Source organism: Salmo salar, chromosome 02 (assembly GCF_965601325.2).
Source record: "Salmo salar chromosome 02, fSalSal1, whole genome shotgun sequence".
Lineage (NCBI taxonomy): Eukaryota > Metazoa > Chordata > Actinopteri > Salmoniformes > Salmonidae > Salmo > Salmo salar.
The window spans coordinates 98,514,980-98,542,500 of record NC_138292.1 but is presented as its reverse complement, the minus strand read 5'-3'; the positions used below and the strand labels follow the sequence as shown (position 1 = coordinate 98,542,500).

At 39.5% G+C, this 27,521-nt stretch overlaps 1 protein-coding gene and 6 non-coding genes across 8 annotated transcripts in view; 1 reads left to right on the top strand and 6 right to left on the bottom strand.

Moving 5' to 3' along the window:
* Positions 1 to 3,046, top strand: part of fbxl18 (F-box and leucine-rich repeat protein 18) — a 17,602-nt gene extending 14,556 nt beyond the window's left edge. For both annotated transcript variants that reach the window (XM_014187118.3, XM_014187115.3), the window contains exon 7: positions 846 to 3,046. In XM_014187118.3, coding sequence (XP_014042593.1) covers positions 846 to 1,056 — 211 coding nt within the window. In that variant the 3' untranslated portion in view covers positions 1,057 to 3,046. The remainder of the gene's footprint in view (positions 1 to 845) is intronic.
* Positions 3,047 to 7,244: 4,198 nt separating this feature from the next.
* On the bottom strand, positions 7,245 to 7,317 carry trnam-cau (transfer RNA methionine (anticodon CAU)). Its single transcript has one exon. It is a non-coding gene; the product is annotated as a tRNA-Met (tRNA).
* Positions 7,318 to 24,086: 16,769 nt separating this feature from the next.
* Positions 24,087 to 24,159, bottom strand: trnam-cau (transfer RNA methionine (anticodon CAU)). The gene has a single exon. It is a non-coding gene; the product is annotated as a tRNA-Met (tRNA).
* A 544-nt stretch (positions 24,160 to 24,703) lies between these two features.
* trnat-cgu (transfer RNA threonine (anticodon CGU)) lies at positions 24,704 to 24,776 on the bottom strand. Its single transcript has one exon. It is a non-coding gene; the product is annotated as a tRNA-Thr (tRNA).
* Positions 24,777 to 25,514: 738 nt separating this feature from the next.
* trnam-cau (transfer RNA methionine (anticodon CAU)) lies at positions 25,515 to 25,587 on the bottom strand. The gene has a single exon. It is a non-coding gene; the product is annotated as a tRNA-Met (tRNA).
* A 1,083-nt stretch (positions 25,588 to 26,670) lies between these two features.
* trnam-cau (transfer RNA methionine (anticodon CAU)) lies at positions 26,671 to 26,743 on the bottom strand. The gene has a single exon. It is a non-coding gene; the product is annotated as a tRNA-Met (tRNA).
* Positions 26,744 to 27,287: 544 nt separating this feature from the next.
* On the bottom strand, positions 27,288 to 27,360 carry trnat-cgu (transfer RNA threonine (anticodon CGU)). Its single transcript has one exon. It is a non-coding gene; the product is annotated as a tRNA-Thr (tRNA).
* Positions 27,361 to 27,521: the final 161 nt, after the last annotated feature.

Below are 27,521 nucleotides of genomic sequence, written 5' to 3'. Positions count from 1 at the left end.
TTCTATATAATTGTATTTCTATATAAGGATAGTTCTATATAATTTTATTTCTATATACTGATAGTTCTATATAATGATAGTTCTATATAATGATAGTTCTATATAAGGATAGTTCTATATACTGATAGTTCTATATACTGATAGTTCTTCATAATGATAGTTCTATATAATGATAGTTCTTTATAATGATAGTTGTATATTATTATATTTCTATATAATGATAGTTCTATATTATATTTCTATATAATGATAGTTCTATCTAATTATAGTTCTATATTATGATAGTTCTATCTAATTATAGTTCTATATAATGATAGTTCTATATAATGATAGTTCTATATAATTATATTTCTATATAAGGATAGTTCTATATAATTATATTTCTATATATTGATAGTTCTATATAATTATATTTCTATATAAGGATAGTTCTATATAATGATAGTTCTATATACTGATATTTCTATATAAGGATAGTTCTATATAATTTTATTTCTATATAATTATAGTTCTATATAATTATATTTCTATATAAGGATAGATCTATATAATTATAGTTCTATATACTGATAGTTGTTTATAATGATAGTTCTATATAATGATAGTTCTATATAATGATATTTCTATATAAGGATAGTTCTATATAATTATAGTTCTATATACTGATAGTTCTTTATAATGATAGTTCTATATAATGATAGTTCTATATAATTATATTTCTATATAAGGATAGTTCTATATAATTATAGTTCTATATAATGATAGTTCTATATAATGATAGTTCTATATTACTATATTTCTATATATTGATAGTTCTATATAATGAAGCCCTGTCCTTCCTCTAGTTTCTCTGGGGAGCGTCCGGCCCTCAGTGTGGTCATCCACCCTCTGCTCCATGAAGACCTCCCATTGGTCATCAGAGACATGCCCCTCCCACTGCTCGATCAACTGACCCTCTTCCAGAGCCGCGTTGCCCAGGCCCCGCCCTCGTCTCAATTGGGACACCAGAGAGAGAAGAGTCAACTAGCCAATCAGAGCCCCTCATCGCCGTGGTGATGCCAGAGAGTGAAGAGGCGTCTAGCCAATCGCAGCCTCTCAGACTAGAGGTCTTCACGGATCCAAAATGGACCTGGTGCTTTTCCACCCGGACCCGAAGTGTATAAATGATTCCTGTTTAATATAGAGACCTGATCCGAACGGATAACAACAACTCAAACAATCAATCAATCAATCAGATGTGTTAATAAAGACCTTCTTACATCAGCTGATATCTCAAAGTGCTGTACAGAAACCCAGCCTAAAACCCCCAAAACAGCAAGCAATGCAGGCGTAGAAGCACGGTGGCTAGGAAAAACTCCCCTAGAAAGGCAGGAACCTAGGAAGAAACCTAGAGAGGAACCAGGCTATGAGGGGGTGGCTAGGAAAAACTCCCCTAGAAAGGCTGGAAGCTAGGAAGAAACCTAGAGAGGAACCAGGCTCTGAGGGGTGGCTAGGAAAAACTCCCCTAGAAAGGCTCTGAACCTAGGAAGAAACCTAGAGAGGAACCAGGCTCTGAGGGGTGGCTAGGAAAAACTCCCCTAGAAAGTCTGGAAGCTAGGAAGAAACCTAGAGAGGAGCCAGGCTATGAGGGGTGGCTAGGAAAAACTCCCCTAGAAAGGCTAGAACCTAGGAAGAAACCTAGAGAGGAACCAGGCTCTGAGGGGTGGCTAGGAAAAACTCCCCTAGAAAGGCTGGAAGCTAGGAAGAAACCTAGAGAGGAGCCAGGCTATGAGGGGTGGCTAGGAAAAACTCCCCTAGAAAGGCTAGAACCTAGGAAGAAACCTAGAGAGGAACCAGGCTCTGAGGGGTGGCTAGGAAAAACTCCCCTAGAAAGGCTGGAAGCTAGGAAGAAACCTAGAGAGGAGCCAGGCTATGAGGGGTGGCTAGGAAAAACTCCCCTAGAAAGGCTAGAACCTAGGAAGAAACCTAGAGAGGAACCAGGCTATGAGGGGTGGCTAGGAAAAACTCCCCATGGTGACTCCCAGAGAGTATGGAACCTGGGTCTTCTAGAGCCCCACAGACCTCATCACCATGGTGACTCCCAGAGAGTATGGGACCTGGGTCTTCTAGAACTAAAGCCTAGACATGTTGTATTCTTCCCAAATGGCACCCTATTCAAAAGTAGTGCACTATATAGGGCATAGGATGCCATTTAGGATACTACCATGATCCTCTGGGTGAGAGGACAGGAAACCCAGAGAGACTGAACATAGAACCAACTGGTCCTAGGTCTGTTGTTGTGGTTACCGATCGCGGTTGTTACGGTTACCGATCGCGGTTGTTACGGTTACCGATCGCTTGTTTTTAGTTGCCAAACTAAACAGTTTATTTGCCTGATGGTTACACCACCTGGTTAGTGTTCAGGGGAACCCGTTTTTCTCAGAAACATCTTTAAAGACTTTAAAGTTAATCTTTAAAAAACTATTTTCGTAGGAGCATCATTAAATCTCCTTAGCTCTTTGCCAGAATGCCAGCTAAGTGCGTCGTTAGACGTTTTACTAAACATAAATTCAAGATGTTTATCTCTTTACCTGACTGTGACCTCCGTTTAACTTGCAGAACGGAGTTGACTACAATTTTTTTTTTTTAAGTTGCCAAATGTCTTTGCAATTGTTTCCTGAACACGCAAAAAGAAAAGGATAACAAAAAAATGATGCTTCAAATGAAAAAGCGGAGATATGACTGCATTACACGATACCTACAGTACAGGATAGATCTATATAATTCAATCACATTGAAGTACATTTTTAATGTACAATAAATTCAGTTATATTTAGCTAGTTTTTGGACGACTGTCTTGTCATTTTTTTGTTGCCTCAATATATTTCATGGTGTAACAACGTGCAATTTGTTTTCATGTATTGTTGTGTATAATCACGTGCATTTTTATTGTGTTTATGAATCTGTATTTTGATGTTTTATTGTGGTGCTGTAAAGGGCTCATCTGGAACAGACACCTTGGTCTCAGCATTGACTCCCAGTCTAAATAAAGACTCCTTGGTCTCGGCATTGACTCCCTGTCTAAATAAAGAGACCGTGGTCTCGGCATTGACTCCCTGGGCTGGGAGGACTTCAGGTCTGGCCTCTCCCTCTCCACACTGGCCGGGATTGGAGCGACCTGGGCTGGGAGGACCTCAGGTTAATGTCCCGCTAAGCACCGTGCCAAAATGTATGGTCTGAAAGTCCACAACACCTAAGAAAAAAACAATGATTTCATTCTAAAGTAAAAAATATAGATATCGATACCGACCTTCAGATTTTGACAGAGACGTTGTAAGCACCGTGCCAAAATGTATGGTCTGAAAGTCCACATCACCTGAGAAAAAAACAATGATTACATTCTAGGTTAAAAAATATAGATATCGACCTTAAGATGTGGTATCCACTGTGACAAAAGTATGTATTGTCTGAAAGTCCAAAACAACTGAGAATTAATTTTCACTTCATCTTCAGACAACACTGTCTTTTTAAAAGCTTTGCTGCCCTGTGTGAGGATCGAACTCACGACCTTCAGACCATGAGACTGACGCGCTGCCTGCTGCGCCAACGATGCACATTTAAACGTTAAGCGTAAAGAACAAATATCGATACCAACCTTCAGATTTTGACAGTGACGTTGTAAGCACCGTGCCAAAATGTATGGTCTGAAAGTCGACAACACCTGAGAAAAAAACTATGATTTCATTCTAAAGTAAAAAATATTGATATCGACCTTAAGATGTGGTATCCACCGTGACAAAAGTATGTATTGTCTGAAAGTCCAAAACATCTGAGAATTAATTTTCACTTCATCTTCAGACAACACTGTCTTTTTAAAAGTTTGGCTGCCCCGTGTGAGGATCGAACTCACGACCTTCAGATCATGAGACTGACACGCTACCTACTACGCTAACGAGGAAGATTTAATCAGCAAATCGAAAGAAAAAATTATCGATACCGACCTTCACTTTTTGACAGACGTTGTAAGCACCGTACCAAAATGTATGGTCTGAAAAACCACAACACCTGAGAAAAAAACTATGATTTCATTCTAAAGTAAAACAATTTGATATCGATCTTAAGATGTGGTTTACACCGTGACAAAAGTATGTATTGTCTGAAAGTCCAAAACCACTGAGAATTAATTTTCACCTTCAGACAACGCTGGCTTTTAATAAGCTTTGCTGCCCCGTGTGAGGATCGAACTCACAACCTTCAGATTATGAGACTGATGCGCTGCCTGCTGCGCAAACGAGGTACGTTAAATCATTAAGTGTAATCAAAAATATCAATACCGACCTTCACTTTTTGACAGTGACGTAAGCACCGTGCCAAAATGTATGGTCTGAAAGTCCACAACACCTGAGAAAAAAACTATGATTTCATTCTAAAGTAAAAAATATAGATATCGACCTTAAGATGTGGTTTCCACCTTGACAAAAGTATGTATTGTGTGAAATTCCAAAACCACTGAGAATTAATTTTCACCTTCAGACAAGAGTCTTTTTATAGGCTTTGCTGCCCCGTGTGAGTATCGAACTCACGACCTTAAGATTATGAGATTGACGCACTGCCTGCTGCGCCAACAATGCACATTTAAACATTAAGCGTAAAGAAAAAATATTGATACCGACCTTCAGATTTTGACAGACGTAAGCACCGGGCCAAAATGTATGGTCTGAAAGTCCACAACACCTGAGAAAAAACTCTGATTTCATTCTAAAGTAAAAAAAAAAATTGTTATCGAACTTAAGATGTGGTATCCACCGTGACAAAAGTATGTATTGTCTGAAAGTCCAAAACCAGTGAGAATTAATTTTCATCTTCAGACAACAGTCTTTTTATAAGCTTTGCTGCCCCGTGTGAGGATCGAACTCACGACCTTCAGATTATGAGACTGACGCTCTGCCTGCTGCGCCAACAAGGAACTTTTAAGCATTAAGCGTAAAGAAAAAATATCGATAACGACCTTCAGATTTTGACAGAGACGTTGTAAGCACCGTGCCAAAATGTATGGTCTGAAAGTCCACATCACCTGAGAAAAAAACTATGATTTCATTCTAAAGTAAAAAATATTGATATCGACCTTAAGATGTGGTATCCACCGTGACAAAAGTATGTATTGTCTGAAAGTCCAAAACATCTGAGAATTAATTGTCACTTCATCTTCAGACAACACTTTCTTTTTAGGATCTTTGCTGCCCCGTGTGAGGATCGAACTCACGACCTTCAGATTATGAGACTGACGCGCCACCTACTACGCTAACGAGGAAGATTTAATCAGCAAATCGAAAGAAAAAATTATCGATACCGACCTTCACTTTTTGACAGACGTTGTAAGCACCGTGCCAAAATGTATGGTCTGAAAAACCACAACACCTGAGAAAAAAACTATGATTTCATTCTAAAGTAAAACAATTTGATATCGATCTTAAGATGTGGTTTACACCGTGACAAAAGTATGTATTGTCTGAAAGTCCAAAACCACTGAGAATTAATTTTCACCTTCAGACAACGCTGGCTTTTAAAAAGCTTTGCTGCCCCGTGTGAGGATCGAACTCACAACCTTCAGATTATGAGACTGATGCACTGCCTGCTGCGCCAACGAGGTACGTTAAATCGTTAAGTGTAATCAAAAATATCAATACCGACCTTCACTTTTTGACAGTGACGTAAGCACCGTGCCAAAATGTATGGTCTGAAAGTCCACAACACCTGAGAAAAAAACTATGATTTCATTCTAAAGTAAAAAATATAGATATCGACCTTAAGATGTGGTTTCCACCTTGACAAAAGTATGTATTGTGTGAAATTCAGAAACCACTGAGAATTAATTTTCACCTTCAGACAAGAGTCTTTTTATAAGCTTTGCTGCCCCGTGTGAGGATCGAACTCACGACCTTAAGATTATGAGATTGACGCACTGCCTGCTGCGCCAACAACGCACATTTAAACATTAAGCGTAAAGAAAAAATATTGATACCGACCTTCAGATTTTGACAGACGTTGTAAGCACCGTGCCAAAATGTATGGTCTGAAAAACCACAACACCTGAGAAAAAAACTATGATTTCATTCTAAAGTAAAACAATTTGATATCGATCTTAAGATGTGGTTTACACCGTGACAAAAGTATGTATTGTCTGAAAGTCCAAAACCACTGAGAATTAATTTTCACCTTCAGACAACGCTGGCTTTTAAAAAGCTTTGCTGCCCCGTGTGAGGATCGAACTCACAACCTCCAGATTATGAGAGTGATGCGCTGCCTGCTGCGCCAACGAGGTACGTTAAATCATTAAGTGTAATCAAAAATATCAATACCGACCTTCACTTTTTGACAGTGACGTAAGCACCGTGCCAAAATGTATGGTCTGAAAGTCCACAACACCTGAGAAAAAAACTATGATTTCATTCTAAAGTAAAAAATATAGATATCGACCTTAAGATGTGGTTTCCACCTTGACAAAAGTATGTATTGTGTGAAATTCAGAAACCACTGAGAATTAATTTTCACCTTCAGACAAGAGTCTTTTTATAAGCTTTGCTGCCCCGTGTGAGGATCGAACTCACGACCTTAAGATTATGAGATTGACGCACTGCCTGCTGCGCCAACAATGCACATTTAAACATTAAGCGTAAAGAAAAAATATTGATACCGACCTTCAGATTTTGACAGACGTTGTAAGCACCGTGCCAAAATGTATGGTCTGAAAAACCACAACACCTGAGAAAAAACTCTGATTTCATTCTAAAGTTAAAAAAAAATTGTTATCGAACTTAAGATGTGGTATCCACCGTGACAAAAGTATGTATTGTCTGAAAGTCCAAAACCAGTGAGAATTAATTTTCATCTTCAGACAACAGTCTTTTTATAAGCTTTGCTGCCCCGTGTGAGGATCGAACTCACGACCTTCAGATTATGAGACTGACGCTGTGCCTGCTGCGCCAACAAGGAACTTTTAAGCATTAAGCGTAAAGAAAAAATATCGATACCGACCTTCAGATTTTGACAGAAACGTTGTAAGCACCGTGCCAAAATGTATGGTCTGAAGGTCCACATCACCTGAGAAAAAAACAATGATTTCATTCTAAAGTAAAAAATATAGATATCGACCTTAAGATGTGGTATCCACCGTGACAAAAGTATGTATTGTCTGAAAGTCCAAAACCACTGAGAATTAATTTTCACTTCATCTTCAGACAACACTGTCTTTTTAAATGCTTTGCTGCCCCGTGTGAGGATCGAACTCACGACCTTCAGATTATGAGAATGACGCGCTACCTACTGCGCTAACGAGGCACTGTTCATCAACAAATCGAAAGAAAAAATTATCGATACCGACCTTCACTTTTTGACAGTGACGTTGTAAGCACCGTGCCAAAATGTATGGTCTGAAAAACCACAACACCTGAGAAAAAAACAATGATTTCATTCTAAAGTAAAAAAAAAATTGTTATTGAACTTAAGATGTGGTATGCACCGTGACTAAAGTATGTATTGTCTGAAAGTCCAAAACAACTGAGAATTAATTTTCACTTCATCTTCGGACAACACTGTCTTTTTAAAAGCTTTGCTGCACTGTGTGAGGATCGAACTCAGGACCTTCAGACTGACGCGCTGCCTGCTGCGCCAACGATGCACGTTTAAACATTAAGCGTAAAGAACAAATATCGATACCGACCTTCAGATTTTGACAGACGTTGTAAGCACCGTGCCAAAATGTATGGTCTGAAAGTCCACAACACCTAAGAAAAAAACAATGATTTCATTCTAAAGTAAAAAATATAGATATCGATACCGACCTTCAGATTTTGACAGTGACGTTGTAAGCACCGTGACAAAAGTATGTATCGTCTGAACGTCCAATAACACTGAGAATTAATTTTCACTTCATCTTCAGAAAACACTGTCTTTTTAAAAGCTTTGCTGCCCTGTGTGAGGATCTAACTCACGACTTTCAGACCATGAGACTGACGCGCTGCCTGCTGCGCCAACAATGAACATTTAAACATTAAGCGTAAAGAAAAAATATTGATACCGACCTTCAGATTTTGACAGACGTTGTAAGCACCGGGCCAAAATGTATGGTCTGAAAGTCCACAACACCTGAGAAAAAACTCTGATTTCATTCTAAAGTTAAAAAAAAATTGTTATTGAACTTAAGATGTGGTATCCACCGTGACAAAAGTATGTATTGTCTGAAAGTCCAAAAATAGTGAGAATTAATTTTCATCTTCAGACAAGAGTCTTTTTATAAGCTTTGCTGCCCCGTGTGAGGATCGAACTCACGACCTTAAGATTATGAGATTGACGCAGTGCCTGCTGCGCCAACAATGCACATTTAAACATTAAGCGTAAAGAAAAAATATTGATACCGACCTTCAGATTTTGACAGACGTTGTAAGCACCGGGCCAAAATGTATGCTCTGAAAGTCCACAACACCTGACAAAAAAACTCTGATTTCATTCTAAAGTAAAAAAAAAATTGTTATCGAACTTAAGATGTGGTATCCACCGTGACAAAAGTATGTATTGTCTGAAAGTCCAAAACAACTGAGAATTAATTTTCACTTCATCTTCGGACAACACTGTCTTTTTAAAAGCTTTGCTGCCCTGTGTGAGGATCGAACTCAGGACCTTCAGACCATGAGACTGACGCGCTGCCTGCTGCGCCAACGATGTACATTTAAACATTAAGCGTAAAGAACAAATATCGATACCGACCTTCAGATTTTGACAGTGACATTGTAAGCACCGTGCCAAAATGTATGGTCTGAAAGTCCACAACACCTAAGAAAAAAACAATGATTTCATTCTAAAGTAAAAAATATAGATATCGATACCGACCTTCAGATTTTGACAGTGACGTTGTAAGCACCGTGACAAAAGTATGTATCGTCTGAACGTCCAATACCACTGAGAATTCATTTTCACTTCATCTTCAGAAAACACTGTCTTTTTAAAAGCTTTGCTGCCCTTTGTGAGGATCGAACTCACGACCTTCAGATTATGAGACTGACGCGCTGCCTGCTGCGCCAACAAGGAACTTTTAAGCATTAAGCGTAAAGAAAAAATATCGATAATGACCTTCAGATTTTGACAGAGACGTTGTAAGCACCGTGCCAAAATGTATGGTCTGAAAGTCCACATCAACTGAGAAAAAAACAATGATTTCATTCTAAAGTAAAAAATATAGATATCGACCTTAAGATGTGGTATCCACCGTGACAAAAGTATGTATTGTCTGAAAGTCCAAAACATCTGAGAATTAATTGTCACTTCATCTTCAGACAACACTTTCTTTTTAGGATCTTTGCTGCCCCATGTGAGGATCGAACTCACGACCTTCAGATTATGAGACTGACGCGCTACCTACTACGCTAACGAGGAAGATTTAATGAGCAAATCGAAAGAAAAAATTATCGATACCGAACTTCACTTTTTGACAGACGTTGTAAGCACCGTGCCAAAATGTATGGTCTGAAAAACCACAAAACCTGAGAAAAAAACTATGATTTCATTCTAAAGTAAAACAATTTGATATCGATCTTAAGATGTGGTTTACACCGTGACAAAAGTATGTATTGTCTGAAATTCCAAAACCACTGAGAATTAATTTTAACCTTCAGACAAGAGTCTTTTTATAAGCTTTGCTGCCCCGTGTGAGGATCGAACTCACGAACTTAAGATTATGAGATTGACGCAGTGCCTGCTGCGCCAACAATGTACATTTAAACATTAAGCGTAAAGAAAAAATATTGATACCGACCTTCAGATTTTGACAGACGTTGTAAGCACCGGGCCAAAATGTATGCTCTGAAAGTCCACAACACCTGACAAAAAAACTCTGATTTCATTCTAAAGTAAAAAAAAAATTGTTATCGAACTTAAGATGTGGTATCCACCGTGACAAAAGTATGTATTGTCTGAAAGTCCAAAACAACTGAGAATTAATTTTCACTTCATCTTCGGACAACACTGTCTTTTTAAAAGCTTTGCTGCCCTGTGTGAGGATCGAACTCAGGACCTTCAGACCATGAGACTGACGCGCTGCCTGCTGCGCCAACGATGCACATTTAAACATTAAGCGTAAAGAACAAATATCGATACCGACCTTCAGATTTTGACAGTGACGTTGTAAGCACCGTGCCAAAATGTATGGTCTGAAAGTCCACAACACCTAAGAAAAAAACAATGATTTCATTCTAAAGTAAAAAATATAGATATCGATACCGACCTTCAGATTTTGACAGTGACGTTGTAAGCACCGTGACAAAAGTATGTATCGTCTGAACGTCCAATACCACTGAGAATTCATTTTCACTTCATCTTCAGAAAACACTGTCTTTTTAAAAGCTTTGCTGCCCTTTGTGAGGATCGAACTCACGACCTTCAGATTATGAGACTGACGCGCTGCCTGCTGCGCCAACAAGGAACTTTTAAGCATTAAGCGTAAAGAAAAAATATCGATAATGACCTTCAGATTTTGACAGAGACGTTGTAAGCACCGTAACAAAATGTATGGTCTGAAAGTCCACATCAACTGAGAAAAAAACAATGATTTCATTCTAAAGTAAAAAATATAGATATCGACCTTAAGATGTGGTATCCACCGTGACAAAAGTATGTATTGTCTGAAAGTCCAAAACATCTGAGAATTAATTGTCACTTGATCTTCAGACAACACTTTCTTTTTAGGATCTTTGCTGCCCCATGTGAGGATCGAACTCACGACCTTCAGATTATGAGACTGACGCGCTACCTACTACGCTAACGAGGAAGATTTAATCAGCAAATCGAAAGAAAAAATTATCGATACCGAACTTCACTTTTTGACAGACGTTGTAAGCACCGTGCCAAAATGTATGGTCTGAAAAACCACAAAACCTGAGAAAAAAACTATGATTTCATTCTAAAGTAAAACAATTTGATATCGATCTTAAGATGTGGTTTACACCGTGACAAAAGTATGTATTGTCTGAAAGTCCAAAACCACTGAGAATTAATTTTCACCTTCAGACAAGAGTCTTTTTATAAGCTTTGCTGCCCCGTGTGAGGATCGAACTCACGACCTTAAGATTATGAGATTGACGCACTGCCTGCTGCGCCAACAATCAAATCAAATCAAATCAAATTTATTTTTATATAGCCCTTCGTACATCAGCTGATATTCTCAAAGTGCTGTACAGAAACCCAGCCTAAAACCCCAAACAGCAAGCAAAGCATGTGAAAGAAGCACGGTGGCTAGGAAAAACTCCCTAGGAAAAACTCCCTAGAAAGGCCAAAAACCTAGGAAGAAACCTAGAGAGGAACCAGGCTATGAGGGGTGGCCAGTCCTCTTCTGGCTGTGCAGGGTGGATATTATAACAGAACATGGTCAAAATGTTAAAATGTTAAAATGTTCATAAATGACCAGCATGGTCAAATAATAATAATCATAGTAGTTGTCGAGGGTGCAACAAGCACGTCCGGTGAACAGGTCAGGGTTCCATAGCCGCAGGCAGAACAGTTGAAACTGGAGCAGCAGCACGGCCAGGTGGACTGGGGACAGCAAGGAGTCATCATACCAGGTAGTCCTGAGGCATGGTCCTAGGGCTCAGGTCCTCCGAGAGAAAGACAGAAAGAGAGAAAGAGAGAATTAGAGAGAGCATATTTAAATACACACAGGACACCGGATAAGACAAGAGAAATACTCCAGATGTAACAGTCTGACCCTAGCCCCCCGACACATAAACTACTGCAGCATAAATACTGGAGGCTGAGACAATGCACATTTAAACATTAAGCGTAAAGAAAAAATATTGATACCGACCTTCAGATTTTGACAGACGTTGTAAGCACCGGGCCAAAATGTATGGTCTGAAAGTCCACAACACCTGAGAAAAAACTCTGATTTCATTCTAAAGTAAAAAAAAAATTGTTATCGAACTTAAGATGTGGTATCCACCGTGACAAAAGTATGTATTGTCTGAAAGTCGAAAACCACTGAGAATTAATTTTCACTTCATCTTCAGACAGCACTGTCTTTTTAAATGCTTTGCTGCCCTGTGTGAGGATCGAACTCACGACTTTCAGACCATGAGACTGACGCGCTGCCTGCTGCGCCAACGATGCACATTTAAACATTAAGCGTAAAGAACAAATATCGATACCAACCTTCAGATTTTGACAGTGACGTTGTAAGCACCGTGCCAAAATGTATGGTCTGAAAGTCGACAACACCTGACAAAAAAACTATGATTTCATTCTAAAGTAAAAAATATTGATATCGACCTTAAGATGTGGTATCCACCGTGACAAAAGTATGTATTGTCTGAAAGTCCAAAACATCTGACAATTAATTGTCACTTAATCTTCAGACAACTCTTTCTTTTTAGGATCTTTGCTGCCCCGTGTGAGGATCGAACTCACGACCTTCAGATTATGAGACTGACGCGCTACCTACTACGCTAACGAGGAAGATTTAATCAGCAAATCGAAAGAAAAAATTATCGATACCGACCTTCACTTTTTGACAGACGTTGTAAGCACCGTGCCAAAATGTATGGTCTGAAAAACCACAACACCTGAGAAAAAAACTATGATTTCATTCTAAAGTAAAACAATTTGATATCGATCTTAAGATGTGGTTTACACCGTGACAAAAGTATGTATTGTCTGAAAGTCCAAAACCACTGAGAATTAATTTTCACCTTCAGACAACGCTGGCTTTTAATAAGCTTTGCTGCCCCGTGTGAGGATCGAACTCACAACCTTCAGATTATGAGACTGATGCGCTGCCTGCTGCGCCAACGAGGTACGTTAAATAGTTAAGTGTAATCAAAAATATCAATACCGACCTTCACTTTTTGACAGTGACGTAAGCACCGTGCCAAAATGTATGGTCTGAAAGTCCACAACACCTGAGAAAAAAACTATGATTTCATTCTAAAGTAAAAAATATAGATATCGACCTTAAGATGTGGTTTCCACCTTGACAAAAGTATGTATTGTGTGAAATTCCGAAACCACTGAGAATTAATTTTCACCTTCAGACAAGAGTCTTTTTATAAGCTTTGCTGCCCCGTGTGAGGATCGAACTCACGACCTTAAGATTATGAGATTGACGCACTGCCTGCTGCGCCAACAATCAAATCAAACCAAATCTATTTTTATATAGCCCTTCGTACATCAGCTGATATTCTCAAAGTGCTGTACAGAAACCCAGCCTAAAACCCCAAACAGCAAGCAAAGCATGTGAAAGAAGCACGGTGGCTAGGAAAAACTCCCTAGGAAAAACTCCCTAGAAAGGCCAAAAACCTAGGAAGAAACCTAGAGAGGAACCAGGCTATGAGGGGTGGCCAGTCCTCTTCTGGCTGTGCAGGGTGGATATTATAACAGAACATGGTCAAAATGTTAAAATGTTAAAATGTTCATAAATGACCAGCATGGTCAAATAATAATAATCATAGTAGTTGTCGAGGGTGCAACAAGCACGTCCGGTGAACAGGTCAGGGTTCCATAGCCGCAGGCAGAACAGTTGAAACTGGAGCAGCAGCACGGCCAGGTGGACTGGGGACAGTAAGGAGTCATCATACCAGGTAGTCCTGAGGCATGGTCCTAGGGCTCAGGTCCTCCGAGAGAAAGACAGAAAGAGAGAAAGAGAGAATTAGAGAGAGCATATTTAAATACACACAGGACACCGGATAAGACAAGAGAAATACTCCAGATGTAACAGTCTGACCCTAGCCCCCCGACACATAAACTACTGCAGCATAAATACTGGAGGCTGAGACAATGCACATTTAAACATTAAGCGTAAAGAAAAAATATTGATACCGACCTTCAGATTTTGACAGACGTTGTAAGCACCGGGCCAAAATGTATGGTCTGAAAGTCCACAACACCTGAGAAAAAACTCTGATTTCATTCTAAAGTAAAAAAAAAATTGTTATCGAACTTAAGATGTGGTATCCACCGTGACAAAAGTATGTATTGTCTGAAAGTCGAAAACCACTGAGAATTAATTTTCACTTCATCTTCAGACAGCACTGTCTTTTTAAATGCTTTGCTGCCCTGTGTGAGGATCGAACTCACGACTTTCAGACCATGAGACTGACGCGCTGCCTGCTGCGCCAACGATGCACATTTAAACATTAAGCGTAAAGAACAAATATCGATACCAACCTTCAGATTTTGACAGTGACGTTGTAAGCACCGTGCCAAAATGTATGGTCTGAAAGTCGACAACACCTGACAAAAAAACTATGATTTCATTCTAAAGTAAAAAATATTGATATCGACCTTAAGATGTGGTATCCACCGTGACAAAAGTATGTATTGTCTGAAAGTCCAAAACATCTGACAATTAATTGTCACTTAATCTTCAGACAACTCTTTCTTTTTAGGATCTTTGCTGCCCCGTGTGAGGATCGAACTCACGACCTTCAGATTATGAGACTGACGCGCTACCTACTACGCTAACGAGGAAGATTTAATCAGCAAATCGAAAGAAAAAATTATCGATACCGACCTTCACTTTTTGACAGACGTTGTAAGCACCGTGCCAAAATGTATGGTCTGAAAAACCACAACACCTGAGAAAAAAACTATGATTTCATTCTAAAGTAAAACAATTTGATATCGATCTTAAGATGTGGTTTACACCGTGACAAAAGTATGTATTGTCTGAAAGTCCAAAACCACTGAGAATTAATTTTCACCTTCAGACAACGCTGGCTTTTAATAAGCTTTGCTGCCCCGTGTGAGGATCGAACTCACAACCTTCAGATTATGAGACTGATGCGCTGCCTGCTGCGCCAACGAGGTACGTTAAATAGTTAAGTGTAATCAAAAATATCAATACCGACCTTCACTTTTTGACAGTGACGTAAGCACCGTGCCAAAATGTATGGTCTGAAAGTCCACAACACCTGAGAAAAAAACTATGATTTCATTCTAAAGTAAAAAATATAGATATCGACCTTAAGATGTGGTTTCCACCTTGACAAAAGTATGTATTGTGTGAAATTCCGAAACCACTGAGAATTAATTTTCACCTTCAGACAAGAGTCTTTTTATAAGCTTTGCTGCCCCGTGTGAGGATCGAACTCACGACCTTAAGATTATGAGATTGACGCACTGCCTGCTGCGCCAACAATCAAATCAAACCAAATCTATTTTTATATAGCCCTTCGTACATCAGCTGATATTCTCAAAGTGCTGTACAGAAACCCAGCCTAAAACCCCAAACAGCAAGCAAAGCATGTGAAAGAAGCACGGTGGCTAGGAAAAACTCCCTAGGAAAAACTCCCTAGAAAGGCCAAAAACCTAGGAAGAAACCTAGAGAGGAACCAGGCTATGAGGGGTGGCCAGTCCTCTTCTGGCTGTGCAGGGTGGATATTATAACAGAACATGGTCAAAATGTTAAAATGTTAAAATGTTCATAAATGACCAGCATGGTCAAATAATAATAATCATAGTAGTTGTCGAGGGTGCAACAAGCACGTCCGGTGAACAGGTCAGGGTTCCATAGCCGCAGGCAGAACAGTTGAAACTGGAGCAGCAGCACGGCCAGGTGGACTGGGGACAGTAAGGAGTCATCATACCAGGTAGTCCTGAGGCATGGTCCTAGGGCTCAGGTCCTCCGAGAGAAAGACAGAAAGAGAGAATTAGAGAGAGCATATTTAAATACACACAGGACACCGGATAAGACAAGAGAAATACTCCAGATGTAACAGACTGACCCTAGCCCCCCGACACATAAACTACTGCAGCATAAATACTGGAGGCTGAGACAATGCACATTTAAACATTAAGCGTAAAGAAAAAATATTGATACCGACCTTCAGATTTTGACAGACGTTGTAAGCACCGGGCCAAAATGTATGGTCTGAAAGTCCACAACACCTGAGAAAAAACTCTGATTTCATTCTAAAGTAAAAAAAAAATTGTTATCGAACTTAAGATGTGGTATCCACCGTGACAAAAGTATGTATTGTCTGAAAGTCCAAAACCACTGAGAATTAATTTTCACTTCATCTTCAGACAGCACTGTCTTTTTAAATGCTTTGCTGCCCTGTGTGAGGATCGAACTCACGACTTTCAGACTGACGCGCTGCCTGCTGCGCCAACGATGCACATTTAAACATTAAGCGTAAAGAACAAATATCGATACCAACCTTCAGATTTTGACAGTGACGTTGTAAGCACCGTGCCAAAATGTATGGTCTGAAAGTCGACAACACCTGAGAAAAAAACTATGATTTCATTCTAAAGTAAAAAATATTGATATCGACCTTAAGATGTGGTATCCACCGTGACAAAAGTATGTATTGTCTGAAAGTCCAAAACATCTGAGAACTAATTGTCACTTCATCTTCAGACAACACTTAATTTTTAGGATCTTTGCTGCCCCGTGTGAGGATCGAACTCACGACCTTCAGATTATGAGACTGACGCGCTACCTACTACGCTAACGAGGAAGATTTAATCAGCAAATCGAAAGAAAAAATTATCGATACCGACCTTCACTTTTTGACAGACGTTGTAAGCACCGTGCCAAAATGTATGGTCTGAAAAACCACAACACCTGAGAAAAAAACAATGATTTCATTCTAAAGTAAAACAATTTGATATCGACCTTAAGATGTGGTTTACACCGTGACAAAAGTATGTATTGTCTGAAAGTCCAAAAACACTGTGAATTAATTCTCATCTTCAGACAACGTTGGCTTTTAACAATCTTTGCTGCCCCTTGTGAGGATCGAACTCACGACTTTCAGATTATGAGACTGATGTGCTGCCTGCTGCTCCAACGAGGTACGTTAAATCGTTAAGTGTAATCAAAAATATCAATACCGACCTTCACTTTTTGACAGTGACGTAAGCACCGTGCCAAAATGTATGGTCTGAAAGTCAACAACACCTGAGAAAAAAACTATGATTTCATTCTAAAGTAAAAAAATATAGATATCGACCTTAAGATGTGGTTTCCACCTTGACAAAAGTATGTATTATGTGAAATTCCAAAACCACTGAGAATTAATTTTAACCTTCAGACAAGAGTCTTTTTATAAGCTTTGCTGCCCCGTGTGAGGATCGAACTCACGACCTTAAGATTATGAGATTGACGCACTGCCTGCTGCGCCAACAATCAAATCAAATCAAATCAAATTTATTTTTATATAGCCCTTCGTACATCAGCTGATATTCTCAAAGTGCTGTACAGAAACCCAGCCTAAAACCCCAAACAGCAAGCAAAGCATGTGAAAGAAGCACGGTGGCTAGGAAAAACTCCCTAGGAAAAACTCCCTAGAAAGGCCAAAAACCTAGGAAGAAACCTAGAGAGGAACCAGGCTATGAGGGGTGGCCAGTCCTCTTCTGGCTGTGCAGGGTGGATATTATAACAGAATATGGTCAAAATGTTAAAATGTTAAAATGTTCATAAATGACCAGCATGGTCAAATAATAATAATCATAGTAGTTGTCGAGGGTGCAACAAGCACGTCCGGTGAACAGGTCAGGGTTCCATAGCCGCAGGCAGAACAGTTGAAACTGGAGCAGCAGCACGGCCAGGTGGACTGGGGACAGCAAGGAGTCATCATACCAGGTAGTCCTGAGGCATGGTCCTAGGGCTCAGGTCCTCCGAGAGAAAGACAGAAAGAGAGAAAGAGAGAATTAGAGAGAGCATATTTAAATACACACAGGACACCGGATAAGACAAGAGAAATACTCCAGATGTAACAGACTGACCCTAGCCCCCCGACACATAAACTACTGCAGCATAAATACTGGAGGCTGAGACAATGCACATTTAAACATTAAGCGTAAAGAAAAAATATTGATACCGACCTTCAGATTTTGACAGACGTTGTAAGCACCGGGCCAAAATGTATGGTCTGAAAGTCCACAACACCTGAGAAAAAACTCTGATTTCATTCTAAAGTAAAAAAAAAATTGTTATCGAACTTAAGATGTTGTATCCACCGTGACAAAAGTATGTATTGTCTGAAAGTCCAAAACCACTGAGAATTAATCTTCACCTTCAGACAACACTGTCTTTTTAAATGCTTTGCTGCCCTGTGTGAGGATCGAACTCACGACTTTCAGACCATGAGACTGACGCGCTGCCTGCTGCGCCAACGATGCACATTTAAACATTAAGCGTAAAGAACAAATATCGATACCAACCTTCAGATTTTGACAGTGACGTTGTAAGCACCGTGCCAAAATGTATGGTCTGAAAGTCGACAACACCTGAGAAAAAAACTATGATTTCATTCTAAAGTAAAAAATATTGATATCGACCTTAAGATGTGGTATCCACCGTGACAAAAGTATGTATTGTCTGAAAGTCCAAAACATCTGACAATTAATTGTCACTTCATCTTCAGACAAGACTTTCTTTTTAGGATCTTTGCTGCCCCGTGTGAGGATCGAACTCACGACCTTCAGATTATGAGACTGACGCGCTACCTACTACGCTAACGAGGAAGATTTAACCAGCAAATCGAAAGAAAAAATTATCGATACCGACCTTCACTTTTTGACAGACGTTGTAAGCACCGTGCCAAAATGTATGGTCTGAAAAACCACAACACCTGAGAAAAAAACGATGATTTCATTCTAAAGTAAAACAATTTGATATCGATCTTAAGATGTGGTTTACACCGTGACAAAAGTATGTATTGTCTGAAAGTCCAAAACCACTGAGAATTAATTTTCACCTTCAGACAACGCTGGCTTTTAATAAGCTTTGCTGCCCCGTGTGAGGATCGAACTCACAACCTTAAGATTATGAGACTGATGCGCTGCCTGCTGCGCCAACGAGGTACATTAAGTCGTTAAGTGTAATCAAAAATATCAATACCGACCTTCACTTTTTGACAGTGACGTAAGCACCGTGCCAAAATGTATGGTCTGAAAGTCCACAACACCTGAGAAAAAAACTATGATTTCATTCTAAAGTAAAAAATATAGATATCGACCTTAATTTAAGATGTGGTTTCCACCTTGACAAAAGTATGTATTGTGTGAAATTCCGAAACCACTGAGAATTAATTTTCACCTTCAGACAAGAGTCTTTTTATAAGCTTTGCTGCCCCGTGTGAGGATCGAACTCACGACCTTAAGATTATGAGATTGACGCACTGCCTGCTGCGCCAACAATCAAATCAAATCAAATCAAATTTATTTTTATATAGCCCTTCGTACATCAGCTGATATTCTCAAAGTGCTGTACAGAAACCCAGCCTAAAACCCCAAACAGCAAGCAAAGCATGTGAAAGAAGCACGGTGGCTAGGAAAAACTCCCTAGGAAAAACTCCCTAGAAAGGCCAAAAACCTAGGAAGAAACCTAGAGAGGAACCAGGCTATGAGGGGTGGCCAGTCCTCTTCTGGCTGTGCAGGGTGGATATTATAACAGAACATGGTCAAAATGTTAAAATGTTAAAATGTTCATAAATGACCAGCATGGTCAAATAATAATAATCATAGTAGTTGTCGAGGGTGCAACAAGCACGTCCGGTGAACAGGTCAGGGTTCCATAGCCGCAGGCAGAACAGTTGAAACTGGAGCAGCAGCACGGCCAGGTGGACTGGGGACAGCAAGGAGTCATCATACCAGGTAGTCCTGAGGCATGGTCCTAGGGCTCAGGTCCTCCGAGAGAAAGACAGAAAGAGAGAAAGAGAGAATTAGAGAGAGCATATTTAAATACACACAGGACACCGGATAAGACAAGAGAAATACTCCAGATGTAACAGACTGACCCTAGCCCCCCGACACATAAACTACTGCAGCATAAATACTGGAGGCTGAGACAATGCACATTTAAACATTAAGCGTAAAGAAAAAATATTGATACCGACCTTCAGATTTTGACAGACGTTGTAAGCACCGGGCCAAAATGTATGGTCTGAAAGTCCACAACACCTGAGAAAAAACTCTGATTTCATTCTAAAGTAAAAAAAAAATTGTTATCGAACTTAAGATGTTGTATCCACCGTGACAAAAGTATGTATTGTCTGAAAGTCCAAAACCACTGAGAATTAATCTTCACTTCATCTTCAGACAACACTGTCTTTTTAAATGCTTTGCTGCCCTGTGTGAGGATCGAACTCACGACTTTCAGACCATGAGACTGACGCGCTGCCTGCTGCGCCAACGATGCACATTTAAACATTAAGCGTAAAGAACAAATATCGATACCAACCTTCAGATTTTGACAGTGACGTTGTAAGAACCGTGCCAAAATGTATGGTCTGAAAGTCGACAACACCTGAGAAAAAAACTATGATTTCATTCTAAAGTAAAAAATATTGATATCGACCTTAAGATGTGGTATCCACCGTGACAAAAGTATGTATTGTCTGAAAGTCCAAAACATCTGAGAATTAATTGTCACTTCATCTTCAGACAACACTTTCTTTTTAGGATCTTTGCTGCCCCGTGTGAGGATCGAACTCACGACCTTCAGATTATGAGACTGACGCGCTACCTACTACGCTAACGAGCAAGATTTAATCAGCAAATCGAAAGAAAAAATTAGCGATACCGACCTTCACTTTTTGACAGACGTTGTAAGCACCGTGCCAAAATGTATGGTCTGAAAAACCACAACACCTGAGAAAAAAACTATGATTTCATTCTAAAGTAAAACAATTTGATATCGATCTTAAGATGTGGTTTACACCGTGACAAAAGTATGTATTGTCTGAAAGTCCAAAACCACTGAGAATTAATTTTCACCTTCAGACAACGCTGGCTTTTAATAAGCTTTGCTGCCCCGTGTGAGGATCGAACTCACAACCTTCAGATTATGAGACTGATGTGCTGCCTGCTGCGCCAACGAGGTACGTTAAATCATTAAGTGTAATCAAAAATATCAATACCGACCTTCACTTTTTGACAGTGACGTAAGCACCGTGCCAAAATGTATGGTCTGAAAGTCCACAACACCTGAGAAAAAAACTATGATTTCATTCTAAAGTAAAAAATATAGATATCGACCTTAAGATGTGGTTTCCACCTTGACAAAAGTATGTATTGTGTGAAATTCCGAAACCACTGAGAATTAATTTTCACCTTCAGACAAGAGTCTTTTTATAAGCTTTGCTGCCCCATGTGAGGATCGAACTCACGACCTTAAGATTATGAGATTGACGCACTGCCTGCTGCGCCAACAATCAAATCAAATCAAATCAAATTTATTTTTATATAGCCCTTCGTACATCAGCTGATATTCTCAAAGTGCTGTACAGAAACCCAGCCTAAAACCCCAAACAGCAAGCAAAGCATGTGAAAGAAGCACGGTGGCTAGGAAAAACTCCCTAGGAAAAACTCCCTAGAAAGGCCAAAAACCTAGGAAGAAACCTAGAGAGGAACCAGGCTATGAGGGGTGGCCAGTCCTCTTCTGGCTGTGCAGGGTGGATATTATAACAGAACATGGTCAAAATGTTAAAATGTTAAAATGTTCATAAATGACCAGCATGGTCAAATAATAATAATCATAGTAGTTGTCGAGGGTGCAACAAGCACGTCCGGTGAACAGGTCAGGGTTCCATAGCCGCAGGCAGAACAGTTGAAACTGGAGCAGCAGCACGGCCAGGTGGACTGGGGACAGCAAGGAGTCATCATACCAGGTAGTCCTGAGGCATGGTCCTAGGGCTCAGGTCCTCCGAGAGAAAGACAGAAAGAGAGAAAGAGAGAATTAGAGAGAGCATATTTAAATACACACAGGACACCGGATAAGACAAGAGAAATACTCCAGATGTAACAGACTGACCCTAGCCCCCCGACACATAAACTACTGCAGCATAAATACTGGAGGCTGAGACAATGCACATTTAAACATTAAGCGTAAAGAAAAAATATTGATACCGACCTTCAGATTTTGACAGACGTTGTAAGCACCGGGCCAAAATGTATGGTCTGAAAGTCCACAACACCTGAGAAAAAACTTTGATTTCATTCTAAAGTAAAAAAAAAATTGTTATCGAACTTAAGATGTTGTATCCACCGTGACAAAAGTATGTATTGTCTGAAAGTCCAAAACCACTGAGAATTAATCTTCACTTCATCTTCAGACAACACTGTCTTTTTAAATGCTTTGCTGCCCTGTGTGAGGATCGAACTCACGACTTTCAGACCATGAGACTGACGCGCTGCCTGCTGCGCCAACGATGCACATTTAAACATTAAGCGTAAAGAACAAATATCGATACCAACCTTCAGATTTTGACAGTGACGTTGTAAGCACCGTGCCAAAATGTATGGTCTGAAAGTCGACAACACCTGAGAAAAAAACTATGATTTCATTCTAAAGTAAAAAATATTGATATCGACCTTAAGATGTGGTATCCACCGTGACAAAAGTATGTATTGTCTGAAAGTCCAAAACATCTGAGAATTAATTGTCACTTCATCTTCAGACAACACTATCTTTTTAGGATCTTTGCTGCCCCGTGTGAGGATCGAACTCACGACCTTCAGATTATGAGACTGACGTGCTACCTACTACGCTAACGAGGAAGATTTAATCAGCAAATCGAAAGAAAAAATTATCGATACCGACCTTCACTTTTTGACAGACGTTGTAAGCACCGTGCCAAAATGTATGGTCTGAAAAACCACAACACCTGAGAAAAAAACTATGATTTCATTCTAAAGTAAAACAATTTGATATCGATCTTAAGATGTGGTTTACACCGTGACAAAAGTATGTATTGTCTGAAAGTCCAAAACCACTGAGAATTAATTTTCACCTTCAGACAACGCTGGCTTTTAATAAGCTTTGCTGCCCCGTGTGAGGATCGAACTCACAACCTTCAGATTATGAGACTGATGTGCTGCCTGCTGCGCCAACGAGGTACGTTAAATCATTAAGTGTAATCAAAAATATCAATACCGACCTTCACTTTTTGACAGTGACGTAAGCACCGTGCCAAAATGTATGGTCTGAAAGTCCACAACACCTGAGAAAAAAACAATGATTTCATTCTAAAGTAAAAAATATAGATATCGATACCGACCTTCAGATTTTGACAGTGACGTTGTAAGCACCGTGCCAAAATGTATGGTCTGAAAGTCCACAACACCTAAGAAAAAAACAATGATTTCATTCTAAAGTAAAAAATATAGATATCGATACCGACCTTCAGATTTTGACAGTGACGTTGTAAGCACCGTGCCAAAATGTATGGTCTGAAAGTCCACAACACCTAAGAAAAAAACAATGATTTCATTCTAAAGTAAAAAATATAGATATCGATACCGACCTTCAGATTTTGACAGTGACGTTGTAAGCACCGTGACAAAAGTATGTATCATCTGAACGTCCAATACCACTGAGAATTGATTTTCACTTCATCTTCAGACAACACTGTCTTTTTAAAAGCTTTGCTGCCCCGTGTGAGGATCGAACTCACGACCTTCAGATTATGAGACTGACGCACTGCCTGCTGCGCCAACGATGCACATTTAAACATTAAGCGTAAAGAAAAAATATTGATACCGACCTTCAGATTTTGACAGACGTTGTAAGCACCGGGCCAAAATGTATGGTCTGAAAGTCCACAACACCTGAGAAAAAAACAATGATTTCATTCTAAAGTAAAAAATATTGATATCGACCTTAAGATGTGGTTTCCACCGTGACAAAAGTATGTATCATCTGAACGTCCAATACCACTGAGAATTGATTTTCACTTCATCTTCAGAAAACACTGTCTTTTAAAAGCTTTGCTGCCCAGTGTGAGGATCGAACTCACGACCTTCAGATTATGAGACTGACGCACTACCTACTGCGCTAACGAGGAACAGTTCTTCAACAAATCGAAATAAAAAATTATCAATACCGACCTTCACTTGTTGACAGTGACGTTGTAAGCACCGTGCCAAAATGTATGGTCTGAAAAACCACAACACCTGAGAAAAAAACAATGATTTCATTCTAAAGTAAAAAATATAGATATCGACCTTAAGATGTGGTATCCACCGTGACAAAAGTATGTATTGTCTGAAAGTCCAAAACTCCTGAGAATTAATTGTCACTTCATCTTCAGACATCACTGTCTTTTTAAAAGCTTTGCTGCCCCGTGTGAGGATCGAACTCACGACCTTCAGATTATGAGACTGACGCGCTACCTACTGCGCTAACGAGGCACAGTTCATCAACAAATCGAAATAAAAAATTATCGATACCGACCTTCACTTGTTGACAGTGACGTTGTAAGCACCGTGCCAAAATGTATGGTCTGAAAAACCACAACACCTGAGAAAAAAACAATGATTTCATTCTAAAGTAAAAAATATAGATATCGATACCGACCTTCACTTTTTGACAGTGACGTTGTAAGCACCGTGCCAAAATGTATGGTCCGAAAAACCACAACACCTGAGAAAAACCGCCATTAACTAGCTACAACTACAAAAAAATATCGATAACGACCTTCACCACTACTAACTAGATATCGATACCGACCTTCAGATTTTGACAGTGACGTTGTAAGCACCGTGCCAAAATGTATGGTCTGAAAGTCCACAACACCTAAGAAATAAACAATGATTTCATTCTAAAGTAAAAAATATAGATATCGATACCGACCTTCTGATTTTGACAGTGACGTTGTAAGCACCGTGACAAAAGTATGTATCGTCTGAACGTCAAAATCATTTTCAGACAACACTTTCTTATTAAAAGCTTTGCTGCCCCGTGTGAGGATCAAACTCACGACCTTCAAATTACGAGACTGACGCGCTGCCTGCTGCACCAACGAGGCACATTAAATCGGTAAGTGTAAGAAAAAATATCGATACCGACCTTCAGATTTTGACACTGACGTTGTAAGCACCGTGCCAAAATGTATGGTCTGAAAGTCCACAACACCTGAGAAAAAAACTATGATTTCATTCGAAAGTAAGAAATATAGATATCGACCTTAAGATGTGGTATCCACCGAAACAAAAGTATGTATTGTCTGAAAGTCCAAAACATCTGAGAATTAATTGTCACTTATTCTTCAGACAACACTTTCTTTTTAAAATCTTTGCTGCCCCGTGTGAGGATCTAACTCACGACCTTCAGATTATGAGACTGACGCGCTGCCTGCTGCACCAACGAGGCACATTAAAGCATTAAGTGTAAGAAAAAATATCGATACCGACCTTCAGATTTTGACAGTGACGTTGTAAGCACCGTGCCAAAATGTATGGTCTGAAAGTCCACAACACCTAAGAAAAAAACTATGATTTCCTTCTAAAGTAAAAAATATAGATATCGATACCGACCTTCAGATTTTGACAGTGACGTTGTAAGCACCGTGCCAAAATGTATGGTCTGAAAAACCACAACACCTGAGAAAAAAACTATGATTTCATTCTAAAGTAAAAAATATAGATATCGACCTTAAGATGTGGCATCCACCGTGACAAAAGTATGTATTGTCTGAAAGTCCAAAACCATTGAGAATTAATTTTCACTTCATCTTCAGACAACACTGTCTTTTTAAAATCTTTGCTGCCCCGTGTGAGGATCGAACTCACGACCTTCAGATTATGAGACTGACGCGCTGCCTGCTGCGCCAACGAGGCACTTTTAAACATTAAGCGTAAAGAAAAAATATCGATAACGACCTTCAGATTTTGACAGAGACATTGTAAGCACGGTGCCAAAATGTATGGTCTGAAAGTCCACGTCACCTGAGAAAAAAACAATGATTTCATTCTAAAGTAAAAAATATAGATATCGACCTTAAGATGTGGCATCCACCGTGCCAAAATGTATGGTCTGAAAGTCCACAACACCTAAGAAAAAAACAATGATTTCATTCTAAAGTAAAAAATATAGATATCGATACCGACCTTCAGATTTTGACAGTGACGTTGTAAGCACCGTGACAAAAGTATGTATCATCTGAACGTCCAATACCACTGAGAATTGATTTTCACTTCATCTTCAGACAACACTGTCTTTTTAAAAGCTTTGCTGCCCCGTGTGAGGATCGAACTCACGACCTTCAGATTATGAGACTGACGCACTGCCTGCTGCGCCAACGATGCACATTTAAACATTAAGCGTAAAGAAAAAATATTGATACCGACCTTCAGATTTTGACAGACGTTGTAAGCACCGGGCCAAAATGTATGGTCTGAAAGTCCACAACACCTGAGAAAAAAACAATGATTTCATTCTAAAGTAAAAAATATTGATATCGACCTTAAGATGTGGTTTCCACCGTGACAAAAGTATGTATCATCTGAACGTCCAATACCACTGAGAATTGATTTTCACTTCATCTTCAGAAAACACTGTCTTTTAAAAGCTTTGCTGCCCAGTGTGAGGATCGAACTCACGACCTTCAGATTATGAGACTGACGCACTACCTACTGCGCTAACGAGGAACAGTTCTTCAACAAATCGAAATAAAAAATTATCAATACCGACCTTCACTTGTTGACAGTGACGTTGTAAGCACCGTGCCAAAATGTATGGTCTGAAAAACCACAACACCTGAGAAAAAAACAATGATTTCATTCTAAAGTAAAAAATATAGATATCGACCTTAAGATGTGGTATCCACCGTGACAAAAGTATGTATTGTCTGAAAGTCCAAAACTCCTGAGAATTAATTGTCACTTCATCTTCAGACATCACTGTCTTTTTAAAAGCTTTGCTGCCCCGTGTGAGGATCGAACTCACGACCTTCAGATTATGAGACTGACGCGCTACCTACTGCGCTAACGAGGCACAGTTCATCAACAAATCGAAATAAAAAATTATCGATACCGACCTTCACTTGTTGACAGTGACGTTGTAAGCACCGTGCCAAAATGTATGGTCTGAAAAACCACAACACCTGAGAAAAAAACAATGATTTCATTCTAAAGTAAAAAATATAGATATCGATACCGACCTTCACTTTTTGACAGTGACGTTGTAAGCACCGTGCCAAAATGTATGGTCCGAAAAACCACAACACCTGAGAAAAACCGCCATTAACTAGCTACAACTACAAAAAAATATCGATAACGACCTTCACCACTACTAACTAGATATCGATACCGACCTTCAGATTTTGACAGTGACGTTGTAAGCACCGTGCCAAAATGTATGGTCTGAAAGTCCACAACACCTAAGAAATAAACAATGATTTCATTCTAAAGTAAAAAATATAGATATCGATACCGACCTTCTGATTTTGACAGTGACGTTGTAAGCACCGTGACAAAAGTATGTATCGTCTGAACGTCAAAATCATTTTCAGACAACACTTTCTTATTAAAAGCTTTGCTGCCCCGTGTGAGGATCAAACTCACGACCTTCAAATTACGAGACTGACGCGCTGCCTGCTGCACCAACGAGGCACATTAAATCGGTAAGTGTAAGAAAAAATATCGATACCGACCTTCAGATTTTGACACTGACGTTGTAAGCACCGTGCCAAAATGTATGGTCTGAAAGTCCACAACACCTGAGAAAAAAACTATGATTTCATTCGAAAGTAAGAAATATAGATATCGACCTT